This window comes from Vanessa tameamea, chromosome 13 (genome assembly GCF_037043105.1).
Source record: "Vanessa tameamea isolate UH-Manoa-2023 chromosome 13, ilVanTame1 primary haplotype, whole genome shotgun sequence".
Taxonomy (NCBI): domain Eukaryota; kingdom Metazoa; phylum Arthropoda; class Insecta; order Lepidoptera; family Nymphalidae; genus Vanessa; species Vanessa tameamea.
In genome coordinates, this window is record NC_087321.1 from 8,981,212 (window position 1) to 8,999,937 (window position 18,726).

Here is an 18,726-nt window from a genome sequence, read left to right on the forward strand (position 1 = left end):
GGCAGTATCACATTTTAAGTTTAATTCCAAAGGTCTAGAGCAGCCAAATTATCAAATTGAGCATATGAAATGTCGGTAGTGCTTGTTGGTTTGAACCTGCTTCGATTGAAATAATGTTATATTAACAAATCGCGTTATTATAACTTTATTCCAATCGAGGCATGCATATTAAATGCACTTTGCTATATTATACACCATCATCAACTCTTGATTGATATATCTTTATCTATAACTAGCTGAACCTATTAACTGGCGCGAAATTTATAATTTACCTTCAGCACACAAAACGTAACAGTCATTCTACCCCCTCGAAGGGTGAATTTAAAAAACCTATATCCTTCCCTGAATTCAAACTATCTCGATACCAAATTTCATCGAAATCGCTTTAGCGGTAGGAAGAGGTAACACTATTCAACGTAAATATTTATATCAATTTTAAGGTTCCTTCCAATTTCTTCGAACAAAAATTTCAAAGATATAATAATTGAACCAATTATATCGTGTTCATTAAAAGTCATAGTAATTTATTTGTCTTAAATTATCCTGTGATTGGAATAGGCTGTATGTGTTGTTATCACGACTTTATCGTTGTATATTCTAAAGGTATTTTATTAATACGTATTCATAGCGTTAAATTATCATCATGTATTTTCTCCTCAAGACTGCGGTTAACAATAATTTATTCTCAGCGGCGATGGCGTAATCAATTTTTGAAGCAACTAACAAGCAAGTAATTGGATCAGATGGTAAATATAATTACGCGACAGTTTTAAATTAAACACTTTGTTTTCTCGCCGTCGACGCGACTCTTTTATTAATCCTTAGAACATTAATCGTAACAGAAATGTCGTGATCTACATATAAAACGATATATCTACTTTAGATATACCTGTACATTAATTGATATATTATAATACACATAAATATAAGAATCTTATGGCTAATTAGCTTAAGATAGCTATCTTAATAAATGATTATATTCCTCTGATTCAATGAGGTTTTTTCTTAATTAAACTTTATATATACGCTGTCCCATCTCAATTTTATTTGTATTTGACATTTATTATTTGAGTCTTACATTTTGACAAAAATATAAATACCATTTAAAAAAAAAACTTTGTTATTATTATTATAATTTGTAATTATTATAATGTTGTTTACACCTTTAATGACGTATCATTTTGTATGTTACCCAACAGATATTAATTTTAAGTGCTTAGTGATATGTTGATGGTGTAACTTTTCCAATAAATAAAATAAATAAATAAATAAGTTATCTGGGTAATGCGAAAATTTCTGAAAAAAATAACATTTGATATTTTAGAACTTAGTTTATTTTTAATATTACATAATAGTCAAATATGTATAAAATGTATTACAAACAAATCGATTGTTTAATAACCTTGACATTTAAAATCCCTCAAGGTAAACCTAATAATATTGACATTCAACGAGGGAGTATATAAAATAATAGAGTTACGTCAACTTACTTGTTTAGTCCTACCAGTTCAAGCATTTTCTGTGGGAACTTGACGTTATTTCTGAATAAACACCAAACGGTTTGATACTATAGAAATCTCAGTGGTGTTTGCCGGATTTGAACCTACAATTTCTAACTGCTTGCGAGATAAATTTCCTCTGGATATTTTGTCGCACTACAAGTTTTTTTTTTGTTTATATACTAATACTGGCAATCAAATCTTTGTGATTCAAGGCAAGGCAGAAAAATCAAATTACCAAAAAAAATTTGAATAATGTCAATTTGGCAGAAAAAAATCTCAGCAAAAAGTTAGTATAGCAAGCTCCGAATATTGTATATCCAATAATGTAATCTGAGGCTATATCTGTGCAGGAAGGTATCATCAACATTGAAAAGTAACCTAATATTGAGTGCCATTACCTAAATGTGGTTACGTAACGTCATAGGAGTCGCGCAGCTAATAGAGGGCAGGGGCAGTTGTCACATATTTGATAAGCTTTGCAGGTAATTGGGATACGGAAATATTTTTTATCTTTAAGTGCAAAATGAAAGCAGGCCAGGGTTTAGAAACCATTTACTTTTAATCTGCATGTTAAAGATATTTTACAAATTTTAACCTATATCTGTTCGTGGGGTCATTTTCGCCCCGTTGAAAAGAATACTAGCGAACTTGAACTGAAAATTACACTTAAAGGCCTAGTTTAGATCTTTAATAAATAAATATGCTCTTTGTGAGACAATTATATTAATATCGATATTAACAAAAAACTATCCATATATGTATTAAAATAATTGGCGTGCTCACATTAGAGAAAAATGATTTGATATTACCAAATGAATTTTTAAAAGCATTAAAATGAATTTGCTAACATGGGTGAAATTCAGTAAGAGAGCAATCCGATCTATTTATAATCTTGGATCTAGAGACTCTTCGGGATGTTTTTAACAAAGCAGGAATACTCACTGTTGCGTCACAGTATATTTACAAACAATATTATGTACATATTCACAGTAAAATTGATCACTTTGATAAAATCAGTGATAATCATTGTATGTGCACAAGAAGTAAGGATAAGTTTATAACGCCTCCGCGTTTCCGACTCCGCGAAGTCAATAAATCCTTCTTGGGGGAAAGTTATCCGTTTCTATAATGAAATTCCGCAAACTTTTTATCTTTTCCGTTTCATAAATTCAAATCATTTGTAAATAAATACATTGTTAAAGAAGGCATATTATTCAATAAAAGATTATACAGATGATAAAAAGGCGTGGAGTTAATACTTGTTGACTTCCAGGCAGGATATATTACATACATATGTATATGTATAATTGTAAAATAACATGACTGTATTTTTAAATGTTGAAAAAGAGTAACTACTGAGTGTCTTGCCGGTTCTTCTCGGTAGAATATACATTCCGAACCGGTGGTGGCTTCACTTAATATAGTTTGTTAAATGACAATTCAAAAGTGCTTGAATAAAGTATATTTTGATTTTGATTGATTGTCACCTAAATTTCCATGCTTTGAAAGATCGAACCCACACATACTAACTAGTGGAACTTAAATAAAAGTGGGCGAGAAAGGTAAGCACGATTAAAAAGTATATTTTTCGTTTAATTATGCTTTACCGGCAGTCTCCATCATACCCGCGAGTACACATCCTGTTTAAAACAGTTTGCGCAGGTAAGCGCAAGAGGCGATTCGTGCAAGTTCAGAACCGTCGCGTGTCCTATTGGGTCCTGCGGGAAATTAAGCTGCACAGTTCTCGTCTAATATCGTTTTACTGTCTTTTAAACGGTAAAGCAAACTGTATATAAAACCAGAACATTTGAAACGATTTAAGATGTATCTTAGAGTTCGGTTATAATTAGATAAAATCCTCTACAGCGTTATTTGAGATAAAATATTACTCCTAATAAAAAAACACTTCTATTCTAAAGTATTTCGGAAATACGACCAGCATATTTCAACACCACAGCTCTCAAAACATAATGAGTTTTGCGCGAGATACTTGTACTGTTAACCCACTATTTCGTGTTCCGTCTTTTGTAAAGTTTGGACAGTGCAATTTAACTGCACAGGCAAGACGGAGCGTGTGGTCAGTACTTAGCATCCAATTAGGATGACGAATCTCCTTTTATTTGGGTTTCCAGAGTTATTTTTCTGTTTTTTTTTTTTTTTGTTATCCGCTTGTTAATGACTGGGCTAAGATCTTCTCTCCTTTTTCGAGGAGAAGATTTGGAACTTACTCCACCACGTTGCTCCAATGTAACTTACATTGAATTATCTTTTTTATGTGGCCTTTAATATTTCTTTTGCTCTTGTGAAAATAGAACCAAATCGGTTTACTGTTGACGAAAATATCGTATCATAAACAAAAAATATCAGCTAAATCGATATCCCGGTTCGATTTGGACGTCGACTTTATAAACATAAATAAACTTTATTAATCGTCGTTACTATTACTAATACATAATATTTGTAAATTAAATCAAGTAAGGTTGATTTTTTCTATCGTGTGCGTTATAAGTCCAGTATTATTGGATGCCCCACTAGCCCGTTTCCTTGTTTAAATTTGCTCTGTAGGCTTTATAGGTCAGCCGCCGGCTTCATATTTATTTCGTTTCATTTTAAATAAAGCTCAGTTTAAACTTAATTAGACAACTAAGAATACATTTTATAAATGAATTTAGTCTGAAAATAAATAAACGTCAAATGAATATTATTATGTGATGTGATGTAAAGAAAAATAAATCTTATTGTTTAAGTATCACTTGCATTATGTCGTGTTTATCCTTTGTGTTTTATCGAGACAGCAATAGAAGTTCAAAGGGATTAATTTCATTTTGACAATGCCTGTACTAAATTTGTTGTGTATCAAACACTACTATGGACAACTATGGATATATACCAAATGGGATCATAGCCAATTAAGGTAAAATTGACTCACACACGCTAAGCTGCTACGCCGATAATTTATTTTATTTTTTAGTTACATTTATATTCAATACTACTATTAATTTCGATCAACTATAATTAAATGAAATTTCAATATATATTTCAAAGACAAAAACCATGGAGTGATTTGCAAAGAAACTTGTTTTGCAAAGTATTGACACGTAATTAAATGATTGACGTTGATGCGATTGAAAAATAAAAATTAAAGTCAAGACACGTCTAACGCCCACTGAAGAAAATATTATTCAAAACGTCGCTCGAATTAGCTTTATGAAAATGATAATTATGCTCTTCGCATCTTAATCAAAGAAGGAGAAATTCTTAATCACTTCGTTGTGGATATTTATCTGTCTATTCGATTGTTTAATTACAATAATTCGTATTCAATAAATTATGTTTTTTTATTCTTTAGAACATATCGTTTAAAAGCCAATAGATATATAAAACAAATATTGAAATGAATGTCAAAGCTTCACCGATTTAGTGTTCGTTGATTATTATTCAGGACATAGACTACTCGAAACAAATTAGGGCTACCCTAAGTTAATGTACAATATTCTCAAAATAACTCTTAAAAAAAAATTAAAATATTGTCTAGCAAAGTGAAGCATTTCGACTCACTACTGATATGTTTATGACTCCTTACAAATGCTTTATGCGATAATTTTTAGGTTATTCTCAGTGGGTCGTCCAAAAAAAAGCAATGCGGTCAAAAATGCATTCAAAGTACAAATTCTGTTACTTACTTAAGTTTTCAGCTATATTCTGCATTTTAATTTTGTTATTACTATTTTCATTTTGACTAGTTTCGATGTTATGCCCGATCATCATATCTAATTCTCGCCGTCATTTGGAAACTGCAACAAGAGCTGCTGGTATTCAAATATATATATAATTCAGGGATGTATGAATGAATATCAATGGCAAGACGTCACGATGTGTCGCGAAGAACTATCTAGAACGCTTGAAAACGCTATCATGAGACCGGTAGTGGGCCGTATTTTTTTTTAAGTAGTTTCTAAACCTAACTATTATAGGTATATTTTTGATTGATGAAACTGGCTAGAAACGAAGTCGGATCTGTATATTGAACCGGCGGAAACTGTAAATTAAAATTAATTGTATCATGACAATTCGAAAATAGTTTTACGAGCCTAGACGAAGAAAGTTTAATATTGATTATCTTAAATTGTCGGTTACAAAATATCTTGTAAACAGCATTCGTTTAATACATATATTCTAAATTCTAAGAAATTTGTGTATCGTGGATTAGAATTATTAGTTCGTTTCAATGTTGTGTTTCAGCGCTGTACCGCAATATTTACAGCACCTTTGATCTGGGCGACTGTAAATACGGCGCTCGTTATTTTGTACCCAGTTAATTTAACTCCAGAGCTTCGGCTTTTGTTGTTGCATTGACATGTGTCGAAAAGGCCATAGCTATGCTTTGCGCCTGCCATTCATACATGTATTAAAGTTTCTCAATTTTAACTAAAAAGTTATCCGTTATACTGGAACATACGCCTTTATGATCTAGGCAGACGGACGAGCAAATGGGCCATCTGATGGAAAGTGGTCACCACCGCCCATAGACAATGGTGCTGTTAGAAATATTAACCATTCCTTACATCACCAATGCGCCACCAACCTAAGACTAAGGAACTAAGATGTTATGCCTTCTGCCTGTAGTTACCCTGGCTCACCGGAACACAAAAATACTGCATACTGCTATTTCGCGGTAGAATATCTGATGAGTGGGTGGTACCTACCCAGACGGGCACAAATTCTAAAGTCTGGTGATAGTGAAGTACTCTTAATGTTCTGGAAGTAAAACTGTTTTTGAGTGGAAATTATTTGTTTTATCGAAGCAATAATAGTAATTAAAATATTTCATGAAAATTACATCAAAATATAAAATAAAACCGCAAGTATACTTATAACGCTCACGGAAAAGATATTATCCTTTAATTATGTTGTCCAAATTTCTATTATACATATTTTAAAATTAATTAATAATAACCTACTTATAGTTCCCGAGAGAGTGTTACCATAATCCTTTTAAATTTTGTTGTCCTTGCCAGATTTACATGAAAATTAATGAGGGGATTCAAAATGTTGGTTAATGATTTACTAGCTGAACCAGCGTTTTTACCCACGCGAAATTTATAAAACTATCTAGGTATATATATATAGCACACAAACCCTCACCATAAATTTTAACACCCAGAGGGGTGAATTAAAAAAGTAGAGCTTATGTCCTTCCCGAGATTCAAATAATCTCCACACCAAATTTCACCTAAATCGGTTCAGCAGTTTAAGCGTGAAGAGGTAACAGACAGAGTTGCTTTCGCATTTATAATTTAAATATAGCTTAATGTCAAACATGTAAATAATATCAAAGATTAACAACAGTCTTAACATGAGAATAGGAATACAAAATTAAAATATGCATACCTTTTTACTGTTTACCAGTGTAGGCAGCTTAATAACAATAATAAAAAACTGTGTTAGCACAGAAGCGAGTAGTAAAAGATGCTCTTTTACTAATAATGTAAACGTTCAGTATCATTGCGGCCACTTAAACTAGCTTACTAATTTATATTTTTTGGCAAGTGTACGCTGCCATAATGTTTTATCAATATGTATATATATCATTATATACAACACTAGCAATCCACCCGGCTTCGAACTGGTGCAATTTATCAATGATATAATTTATACCAATTCAAGAATAATGTATTTATTTATTAATTTTATTTTATTTATAAGTCTCCAACAAAGGACACTAAATACTAAATACATATTCGTAAAATTAAACAATATAAGGGTTACAAGTTTTGTGCTCCTTCAATTATAGGAGACACAGCATGCACTATTAAGCAAAAAATATTTAAATACAATTAAAATAAAATGTGAAAAAATAATACACAGCAATAAAAATAACTTAGAATCTTAATATTAAATTAAGAATTAACTTAATATTAAGCTCTAATATAGGTGAAAAAAAATTAGAACTGAATCATTAGGTCTGGAGATTATCCGCTACATAAAAACAAACAAATTTTACCTCTTTATATTATTGGTATATTTTACATTTTTGTGTTCTATGATTTTTCAAACTGTACTTACAGCTTCATTGAACGCGTGTGCTCTATTCTAAGGTTGTCTGGAATAAAACACTCTCTTAACGATAAGACGGCCATTTTGTACATTGTATTAACTTTAATTTTCTTCATAACTGTACTTATTTTGGCGTTATATTTTATAAAGCATATTCTATGCTACACATAATAGAGTTTAAACATTAAACAGAAATTTGTAATTAAGAACCAAGTAAATTGATATCTATATACATAAATATACAAATAAATAAAATTAAAGTGGCTGTCGATGATTTAAAAGTAACTGCCGCTTTTTAAGTTAACAAGGCTATTTGCGAGTTACCAATATCAAAAATATATTCTTTTTTGTCTGTCATTTTGTTTGGCCGCGGGTAAACTTTAAAAAGACAAATCATTATTCTACTAAAAGTTATAAAAGTTTAAATCTTAAGTACGTTTTCGATGTCTATAATTTTAGGCTTATCTCTATTCAAATAATGTAAAATTTATGTGATTTAAACAAAAACTTTTAAGTTAATTTGCGAGTTACCAAATGGAAAAGAATTATCTGCCGGTCTGTTTGTTTTATTTGCCCCGCTGTTTTTTTTTAAATTTAAATATGAGGCAGACTATCAAATACCACCTGATGGTAAGTGGTCAGCACCGACCTTACCTTACCTTACCGATATTGGCACTATAACCATCCTGATTAACCATGTTAACCATCCTTTAGAACGCCATTAATTAAACTTTTTATAACTAAAGGTCTCAAGTGATGTTTTCGAACATTATTATTAAAATACATTCTCACTAAATATACTGACTCATATAATATGTGTGATATGTTCTAATAATAATAAATAAAAATGATTGTTTGTTTATTCACTATGCGTTCCTAAACTATTTATAAGATTGTAATAAAACCTCGGCAAATCCTTCTGCATACGAAATCGAAGGCGCAAGCTAAACAAAAATTTATTTTTTATTTCAATATAAAAAAAAATATTTTTTATTTTTCAATTTAAGATTAATGTAGATCTTTATTCCATCCATGCGAACAAAGATTGTAAGCTAGTCGTCTAATAAAACAGTTTATTTCCAATTTAAACAACGGCATACCTTAAGCAAAATATGTGGGACCACCGGGGACCTGCCTCTATATAATAAAACCGTTTAAATTTTTCATATTGGTCAAATTGCTTTCGAGTGATCGATTACTTTATAAAAAGTCCACATCGATCATATAACATTCTTCTTTTTTTTAATTATTCAAATTACATTAAACAAATTTGTACGATAGATATTTAATAAGTATATAATTTATTTAAGTAGAGGCCTACTTATATAAATAAAATATATAAATCACTTTTAAAAATGATTAAAATGAATGGAAAGCTGCAATTGATTCGGATTATACTCGTAGATTCCATGGAGCGTCCAAAACCGCAATATTTAATCTTCCCGAAAAATTAAATAACCAATGAATAATAATTGAATTAATGTAATTGTTGGCATAAGGGAATTGACATTCTAGTTTTAATGGCAGGCGGCATATTTTCGATTTGCAAAAATGTATCTTTAACAACGTCTTACAAGCCTTATTTCTATAAACGGTGATGGCCACTTATCATCCATATGCTTTCGTCGCTTGCTCAGACAACGCTGTTAAACATTTGACGTTCAACGTGCATTATATTAGAAGCACCGTCAAAGGTCCGCACGTTGAAGATTGTCATGTGAGACGACAAAAATGCTAATTAACTGAATTTAGTTAAAGTGACTCTGATGGAACTTTCTACATCAGAACCACGTGAAAATTTCACACGAAGTAAAGATAAAAGTGATTAAGAATTTTAATAAAAATCAGTAACGTATAGACCTATAAATCAGTTGTCTAGATTCCTCATTTCTGATTTTCTACTTTTAAAGCTGCAGATCATGAGATTCAAATCCGGTTCGGACTTGAACCTCATGATCTGCAGCTTAAAGTGTCAATCACAACATAAAGATTAGGTTATTCGAAAATTGCGAATTCAAACTTGGGAAACGTAGCATGGAGTTTAAATGAGTTAATTTATTTTTATCCATCCGCTAATCCGCATTAAAACGCTTTGTGTAAGCCCTTCTGAATAGGTACTCATCATATATTTTACCGTCAAGAAGCAATATTTATTATTATTGTCTTAACAGTTAGAAGGCACAAGGGAGTATGTTAGTTCTTATGCACCAATGCATCACCAACCGGTGGTGCATTGGCGGTGTAACGAATGGTTAAAATTTCTTACGGCACCAATATCTTTGGACAGAGGTGACACTTAACATCAGGTTTTCCATTTGCCCTTCCGCCTACAAATAAAAAGAAACTTATTTGCACTGCAACAGGACATAGTACGGTAGCTATTACTATTTTTTTAGACGAGAGGTAGTCATAAAAGAAGAAAATTTAATAATAATCGTCGTATAAATATACGTATAAATAAATATACACATCCTCATGCGCCCTTTACATAATACGAGGAACTCGAGGAAAATTTAAGTCAGGTTATTTACAACACCTTTTAAAGTCGAAGATAATCCTAATAATCTATACATAGAAAATGAAATTAAGTGCATATGTTTACAATAGTAATTAAATAATCGATTTTCAGCTTTGAAACAATTGTAATTGAACTAGTTCCCACAAGCTTTGCGGCAGTGTAAGTGGGCAATGTTGTTGGATACAATATGACCTTCTGTGTTCCGCTGAGAACGTATATGCAAAATTTTGCGATGATCAGTTGAGTAGTTGAAGCGTAAAAAACAAATTAACACACTTTTCCCATTCATAATATTATTTAAGACAACACAAACTTAAATCAGTCTATATCATGTGCATGTTATATAATTTTTCCCTTTATAAGCTTACGTGTGACATTTTAGGTCGAAGTAAATTGGATTTACGAGCTCAGTAGGAACTCTGCCAACAACCAACTACATGAGGCGTATCGCAAATTTGAGTCCGTTATGTAAACTATGTTTTATCACTTCATTAGGATTGCAGTAATAAAACTTGATGCTGTATTATTGTTTAACTAATTTATTTACAAACAATATATGTGTGACAGGGTCATGTGTTTCAATATGACGACCTCCGTGGTCGAGTAGTGTGTACACCGGTTTTCATCGGTACGTCACTCCGAGGTTCGATTCCCGGCCGAGTCGATGTAGAAAGAAATCATTAGTTTTCTATGTTGTCTTGGGTCTGGGTGTTTGTGGTACCGTCGTTACTTCTGATTTTCCATAACACAAGTGCTTTAGCTACTTACATCAGAGTAATGTGTGTGATGTTGTCCAATATTTATATATATTTATTTATAAAATATATATATATATATGATATCCGTTATGCCCCAGTGAATATGTTAAAGTACATATTTGAAGACGGCGGATAATTATCCAGTTAGGCCTTATGCTAAGCCATTTTTGTATGTCGTTTACATACATTAATCATATATTCTAACACTAAACAGCAATACTTAATATTCTTGTTTTCCGGTTTGAAGAGTGAGTGAACAAGGGAATACTATCATTCTTCCCAAGGTTGGTGCCGCATTGAGAGTGAAAAGGATGGTTATATTTCTTACAGTGATTACTATTTAACATTAGATAGCCCACTTCTCTTAAAATAAAAAAAAAAACTTGTGCACTTTTGACTTAAAAAAACAACTTTATGTACTGGGTGCGTGCGTTTTTGTTGATTATGTAACCATAAATGAATAATTAGCGTTGGATTAAACTTCCAAGGTAGTCTCAATTTCATTATTATTATTTATTTAATAAATGCATGTAGTGTGTCGTCAATTATGACGTAAATGTAAGAAAAAACCAATAGAACTAAGATTCCGATGAATAAAACACTAATTGGGACGATAAAATAAAATAACAAAATGTTTCAGCGTCTTCTTATTTAATCTCATAGACCTTATTTTAACACAACAGCTTTTTGACTAGAATAACAATTTTTGATAAGTACCTTAAACATTTGAGATTAAACAACGACAGTTATATTTCATACTTTTGATCATTTTTATGTCTAGATGGACTGTCCAAGTTCAGAACGCCTCGGAAACGGTTGGCCACTAAGAACACGCACACTAGTAAAGATGTCACGTCACTGTCACGCACACCATAAAATAAAGTTGGCTCGTTTGCTTTAGTTCTTTTGCAACGTGACACTCCATCGAGACATATGAATAATCTGAGTTTCATAAGTACAATTAATAAATTCTACGATCAAAATATTTCACAATAATCTATTTAAATTTTCAATATAAATACATCAAAAGTGCTTCCAGGTAGAATAGCCCTTTGATTAAAATCCTTTCTAAACATTTCTTTTTTATTTATATCTGTTATAAATAAAATACATATTCATTTATAAGAAAAAACAAGCTTTTTAAATTATTTACATTTTAAAATGTCATCAAAATATCAGAGTATTTAAATACAGTGAAGGTACGTTGCTTTATTCTTATTATAAGCAATGTTATTATTTCAATACTTCTGTTCGTTTGGAATGTAATATATTCACGTAAAAATAACGACTGAAGCTCATATAAGTCTCCGTACAATAATATTTATATATATTTTCCTAATTTTTTATTTATTTTTCAAGTATTTTTTCAAAATGTCTCCTAGTGTCTTGGAAAGATAAGTACATATATTTTTATAAATGTGTCGTTTTAATAATGAGATCACCAAACCTCCTCATATAGAGGAGTACGTAATGCTATTATCACTTCCCAATGTCTACTTAAGCTTTACACACTACACTAAAGGCGTAGAATCCAACTTTTGGACGGCGGCAATGTATAAAAGCGTTGCATATTGTGTTCTCCTAACGTAACATAACGTAACATTTCATATAGTAGTGACTAGTACTGTGCAAATCTCATTTCGTCTAAATTTAATAGTGATATATTTAAGCCTCTGCGATAACAATCTTCATAGAAATCTATAAGGAAATAAATAACAAAAAATATATCCAACAATCTTATATATCTTTCTAAACCTAAGGAATACTACAGAAAACTTTTTAGAAGTACGCACTAAATTAATACTTCGGTTTGTAATAAAGCTAACGATATGGAGGAACCCTGTAGGATAAATCATTACGTCTACGATAGAGTAATAAGTAGAGATAGGAAACAGCAGTTGGTCACAGTTTGGTCGGGAAGGTCGAGTATCAACAGAACGTTTTAAAAATAATTGAATTTAGTAACAGCGAAACTCGACAGCGAAACCGCACGCACATTTATTGTCTTCTACACATAACAATTTACATAGCGTTATTTATAATAAAAAGGACCCGTTTTATAGAACATCATGCCTAATTCCGTGTGATCGTTGAGGCCAAGAGAGAAGGAGCTGTTCGTCTGCAGCGCTATCGCCAACGTTCTCTGAGAGGGCAGGAGAGCAAGTCATAGTGCCTAAAAGAGCACCGCTCGATCGTGAATGCTGTCTACAAAGTGGGCGACGAGATGGTGACTCACATTCATCAGACATTGCCCTAGTTACTGTTATTCGAGGTGACTGACGTCGCCTGCGTTCCCTACTAACACCTTCTTCGAGCCCGAGCGCTCGACCAAGAACGATATGTGGTGGTGCCCTTATTAAAGGAATAGCAGAAGTCCGAGGCTTATGAACTTCATCTTCTTGAGAATCTTGGAGCATATTACAAGACGCTGCACGTTGTGCTGGTCTCTCCGACCCTCGGGAGCCCATTGCTGCTGCATCAGACAGTCGTCTAGTTGTCGGCGGTCGTATACAACCCGAACCAGCGGATAAAGACGGTCGTCTAGATCCACAAGCACTTGGTGTTCTTGCTTGAATCTCCTGAGTGACCTCACTTTTTGTCATTCGTTTTCTCCGATAATTACGTAGAGAATCTTTGAAAGCTCGACTTCGAATACCATATAAAATCCCGTTCACAGGTGGAGCTGCAGCTAAAAGGGCAGCTGATATAGCAGCCAAAGACTGTGGTGGTACTGCGATAGCTGGCCATATTAATACGCAATAATATGGAAAGTATAAGATTGCTAACGATCCGAGAGGTTGTAGAACTGCTGATAAAGCCCGTCTGCGCGGAGGCGGTGGAGGAGAGAACGGGTTACGTTGATGAGTTACCGTTACTTGTGCAGATAACGTTACTTCATATATTGCTGCTGCTATTCTATGCCGGTGGTATCGGGCGATACGTAAGATTTTAAGACTGCATAGGACAACGAGCGCGGTGGGTAATAACAGAGTTAATAACGCGTAGACAAGACAAAATCCCAACGCGGCAGGTCCAGCGCCACAATCAGGAGTACAACTTCCGAGACCGATGCTGTAGACCAACGGCGGCTTAGCCACTGCCAGCGGGGCCAGAAGAGCAGCGAGAGCAATCCAACCACTAGCAACGCAGATGATTACCTGTAAATGTACAATTTATGTAAAATACTAGTTTCCACTCGCTGTTTCGCGTATGGTGGAGTGCAGGTGTTAGCGATAAAAGTAATCAACGTGCTATTCCAGACTATAATATATCTTTGTGACAAATTTTATTCAGACCCCCTCAGCCGTTTTGATCCATCAATTGAAAATTTCGCATTTATACCATAATGTAGAATGTTTTCCAAACATAAAACTTATAATATTTGACTATGTAATGACCTTACAAAAAATATTTATTCAAATGTTACTTTCCATTTAATTCGATAACAAGAATTCCTCTATAATTAAAAAAAAAAACAATAATTCTTATTGCTAAAGAACCAACGTTATAGTTACCTTTTTCGCGGAAACAATCGCTGCGTAGTGCAATGGTGCCGCAATAGCAGCTGCACGATCAGCATGTAGCCCGCATACAGTCCACAGCTGGAGCGGGTGCAGAGCTTGAAGTAGCGCTCCGCAAGCGCATGTAGCTCCCCCACTGCAAAGCGCCGCTCCGCTGGCCAGCGCGCCCACTGCTCCCAAGTGTACCAACAGCACGGACGAAGCTGAGGCTGGCTGTGGGCATAATTAATAAATAAAGAAAAATCGATATTATAATTCTTTATATAATTAGAATAAGTTTAATCGCTTGAATATTTTTTGATGCAAATACGTTATTATACCGACAATTCTGAAAGTCCTATATACATAAACTTTAAGTAGGTAAGTATTGCTATACGTAAATACAAGAATTTTATGACAATAGACAACTAGGGTTCCAAACAAAAAATGTAACGTAACATTAACGTCTCTCCTAATAATAATTAAATAAATGAAGGACTTAGTTTTTAATTTGCAACGAATATGGCTCAATAACTTTCGACAATAGCATTCAAACATTGCTCCTAATTGTTTTCCATAAAAAGTTTATCTACGCAATTAAGCGCTTCTGCTGAATTTCTTTGTCCACGGCTTCAGTTCTCTAAATCAAAACATAACTCGCGGTTTTAATGGAATTTCTTTAATGTTGTGTACGTTATTAAAAAAGAAAAAAGTAAAAATGTATATATGATCATGAAAACTGAATTATAAACGTTAAAGAAATGCCGCTGTCTTGCAAATGTTCTTTATAAAACTTAAATTTTTAATTAAGAGTAGCTGCCGTCCCAAGGGTCTGTTGTATCCATGCTTTAATTAATAAAGCTATGTAAGTAAGGTAAATAGAAGTCAAAATGAGGTTATGTGTAAAGGCCAAATTGTATCAAATATTCAACGAGCCCACGAGAAAGGTTGGTATAAACTATTTGTACAAAATGTAGCGGCCGTTTCTTATTTTCATATTTTTGGAATAAAATTATTCAATCTTAGGAATAAAAATAAATGAATTTCGTTTAATTTTCAATTATAAATGTTAATTATTCTTTAATAATACCTATTTATTTACTACGTATTTGTTTTTATTATAAGCTATTAAGTATGTAGGTACGGGTGAAATCTTGCAACTCAATTTTGAAGCAGATATCTTTAACGGATTGAGCTTAAATTTTTTATACTCGTTCAGTTTGGATGACAATGCATGGCTAACTGTGTGATCTCATTCTAAATAGGCGGATATATTTTATTAATTCATTTCTACAATATGGGATCAAATGAAAGTGCTTGCTGAGAACAGTCAAAATACAAATTGACGTCACTGTAAATCAATATGGCGGATTAAGTTTTTAGTGCTTGCTTATAATACGGTATCAAATGTAAGGACTTACTGAAAATACGAAAGCAGGTTTAAATAACTAAGACGTAAAAAATAAATTCAAAGTAAAAAACTTTTAATTAAATCCGCTTAAAAGAAAAAAATAAACTCTTACACTAAAACTTTTACTGTTAACTTATCTTACGTCATTTCATATTTGACACATTTGAAATAATTTATATGATATAAAAGTTTGTCGCGAGATTTACTTGTGATAGATAAACAAGTAAATTAAATAATTTACATTTCTATTTATATTTCCCTCCAATTAAATTTGAACCCTTTGACAATTTTTTTTTTCACATCGCTTATTTAAATGTAACCGGGCGCGTTAAACTCGAAACGTTCAATGAACAGTTTCATGTTCTTAATCAGAATTATAATTTTAATGACTTTATTGTATAACTGAAATCGAAAATTGCACAATTTTATTTATTTAAAATTAAGATTCAACCATTTAATTAAATTTTATAATTAAAATGGCTGCTAAAAACCCTAATCTATTGAATGCCGTTATTTCATAAAGATACCAAATCTTTAACAACATTTCTACGATTAATGTGAGTCTGATCTGTCACGGGGTACAAAAAAAACTTCGTTAAACAAGTCTTTATCACAAAAAGTATTTTTATGAAATAATTCTATTATTATTTTTTTATATTATACAAAAATCAGGGATATCGTCAACGGTGGGCATTTGACGGTATGTGGTCATGAAAGGTACTAACTAAGTAAACTATCAATACACAATGTAATGTATATCAACCGTTTTTGCTTAGCGCTATGTACTATTTTAATTAAGCATTTAAATAATTAGGAATTAAGCAGACGAACTAAACGACATGAGTAATGGTATGAATTGGCGTTCGTTTCGAATTTAGAAAAAACAAAATAAGCAGGATAGTGCAAACCCTAAACGCAGCGTCCAGAAATGAAATGAAACTGCTGTTTCAATGCAAGAACAAAAGCAAAGTGCAAAGCGGGAATCAAGGACAGCAGCAGCAGAAGCAGCGGCAACAGCACTGGACAGGCAATTCTTCCAACTCAGCAAAACTCTTTAGTGGAGTCCACCAAGCAATATTATAATACTTTGAAATATAATTTTCGAATATATAAAAAAAACACTCCCTGTGAACAAAACAACTTTTTGCGTACCCTATCTAGCGTAAGCACTAAGAAGGTCCTAAGAATGCCCTAGACAAGCAAAAATAAGTTATTAAAATTGAATAATAACTCATAAGATTGAATTTATTAAGTTGAATATTTAAAGTGCCAAAATATGGGAAATTATTAACGCAATCAACGCCTTTATAAGATTTAAATCACTATAGGATTCGACTTTGGTCACCCAGTACATGGACAAGGTCTATGTTCAAGAGTAAAATATGAGAAAATGAATTGAAATTATTACTAAGCCATGTAGAATACTGATTATCAAAGGTAATTAATGCATATACTCACCTCAGGAGTGTTCATAAATAAATGAAAATTCGGCAATACTTGTCAGATATTGCACGCGGCCGGTTTTTGTACAAAGATTGGAATTGAACGAAAAATTGATTAAATATCACTCTAAACACTATCAATGTGCCTCGATTTAACGACTATAAATTGTTTTACTTACGGTTCAGTAACCTGAACCTCTAAAAAAAGGAAATATACATTGACGACGTAGGTAACCCTCCATTTATTTTCATTCGAACAGTCAAAATAACAAAAAAGTAATAATTGGATATTTCATCGTATCTGCTTTATAAGTAACCTTATAATCCGCAATTAATATAAAAAATGATGCCTAAATAAGAAAAATAGCTTACGAAGAAATTATTTGTTTCTCGATGGTGAAAACTTGTCGTCCTCAGAAAACAAACACACGGAATTCACTTTAATGATTACGATGGAGTTCACTTTAATGATTATGATATTTCCATTTTTTAGTTATAGGTGAATTTTGCATGTTTTGTTTAAAGAAATTACTTGTTTTAAAATTTGATTGGAATTTAGTTTGTGTGAAAATAAATATGTACAAAAATGTCAATAAACGTCACCAATAGACAATAAATTCCCAGCAAAAATTCAGAAATTCTAGTCGTTTTCTGAGTTACGAAAATAGTGAAGGATTTGAAGATAACCTCAAAGTCGAATCAATATAATAATTATTATTAAAATGTAATGTTTTTTTTTTTTTCAATAAAAAGTAACGAATATTCTCGTTTTAAAAATGAAAGCCAGCATTATTATTATAACTGTTGTCGATATTAAAATGTCAAATATTTAACATTCTTCTATAAATAACATAAAAGGTTGCACCTGTTCCGGATATAAGAGCGTTAGTAGTTTCCGTAAGCAATGGAACTTTCCGCTGTCAGTTTCCGTTAGCCCAGATTTGAGAAATAAATGGAAATATTTTATATTTCTTATATTACGTTATTATTGCCGTGTTATTCGATTATAAAGAAATATTCTTGTTGCGTTTCTTAATCATTTCAAAAGAAAATATTTATAAATGGAAAATACAATTCCAATTGATTGTATGCCAATTTGTAATGTGATCATTGAATTTTTTGAAAAATTAAATTTAGAAAGCAATATGATAATTTTACTATAAGAATAGTTTATTTTAATCTGTCAATCAATAAAGTTTAGAATAAAAGCTTATCTTTGGACACACGAACGACGATTGTTTTATCTAATTATTATTTTTAATCTGTATTATTTAACCAATATCTATGTACCAAGTAGCATTTTATTTGTTATCTGTGGTCTGGTGCTAAAAAGGCAAAAATGTATATTTGAATAAAATGTAAATGACGTTTTTCCATTTGCCAAACCATAAAATTATGCTACAACGGCATAAACCTAATATTATACAAATATTATTACAAAAAAAACATGTTATATAGCAACCAATATATCTTCACTGTTTCTATTCTGATTACCAAACGTAACGGTTATTGAAGCACCAAGCCACACTTATGTAGGG

The 18,726-nt window shown here is 32.0% G+C and overlaps 1 protein-coding gene across 1 annotated transcript in view; it reads right to left on the minus strand.

Annotated features, from left to right (window-relative positions):
- Positions 1-11,466: 11,466 nt before the first annotated feature.
- The window catches only part of LOC113402479 (uncharacterized), a 75,492-nt gene continuing 68,232 nt past the window's right edge, over positions 11,467-18,726 (minus strand). The window contains exons 3-4 of the mRNA XM_064216802.1: positions 14,351-14,569; positions 11,467-13,993 (exon numbers count right to left, since the gene is read on the minus strand). Of these exons, the coding sequence (XP_064072872.1) occupies positions 12,893-13,993; positions 14,351-14,569 (1,320 nt within the window). The 3' untranslated portion in view covers positions 11,467-12,892. The remainder of the gene's footprint in view (positions 13,994-14,350; positions 14,570-18,726) is intronic.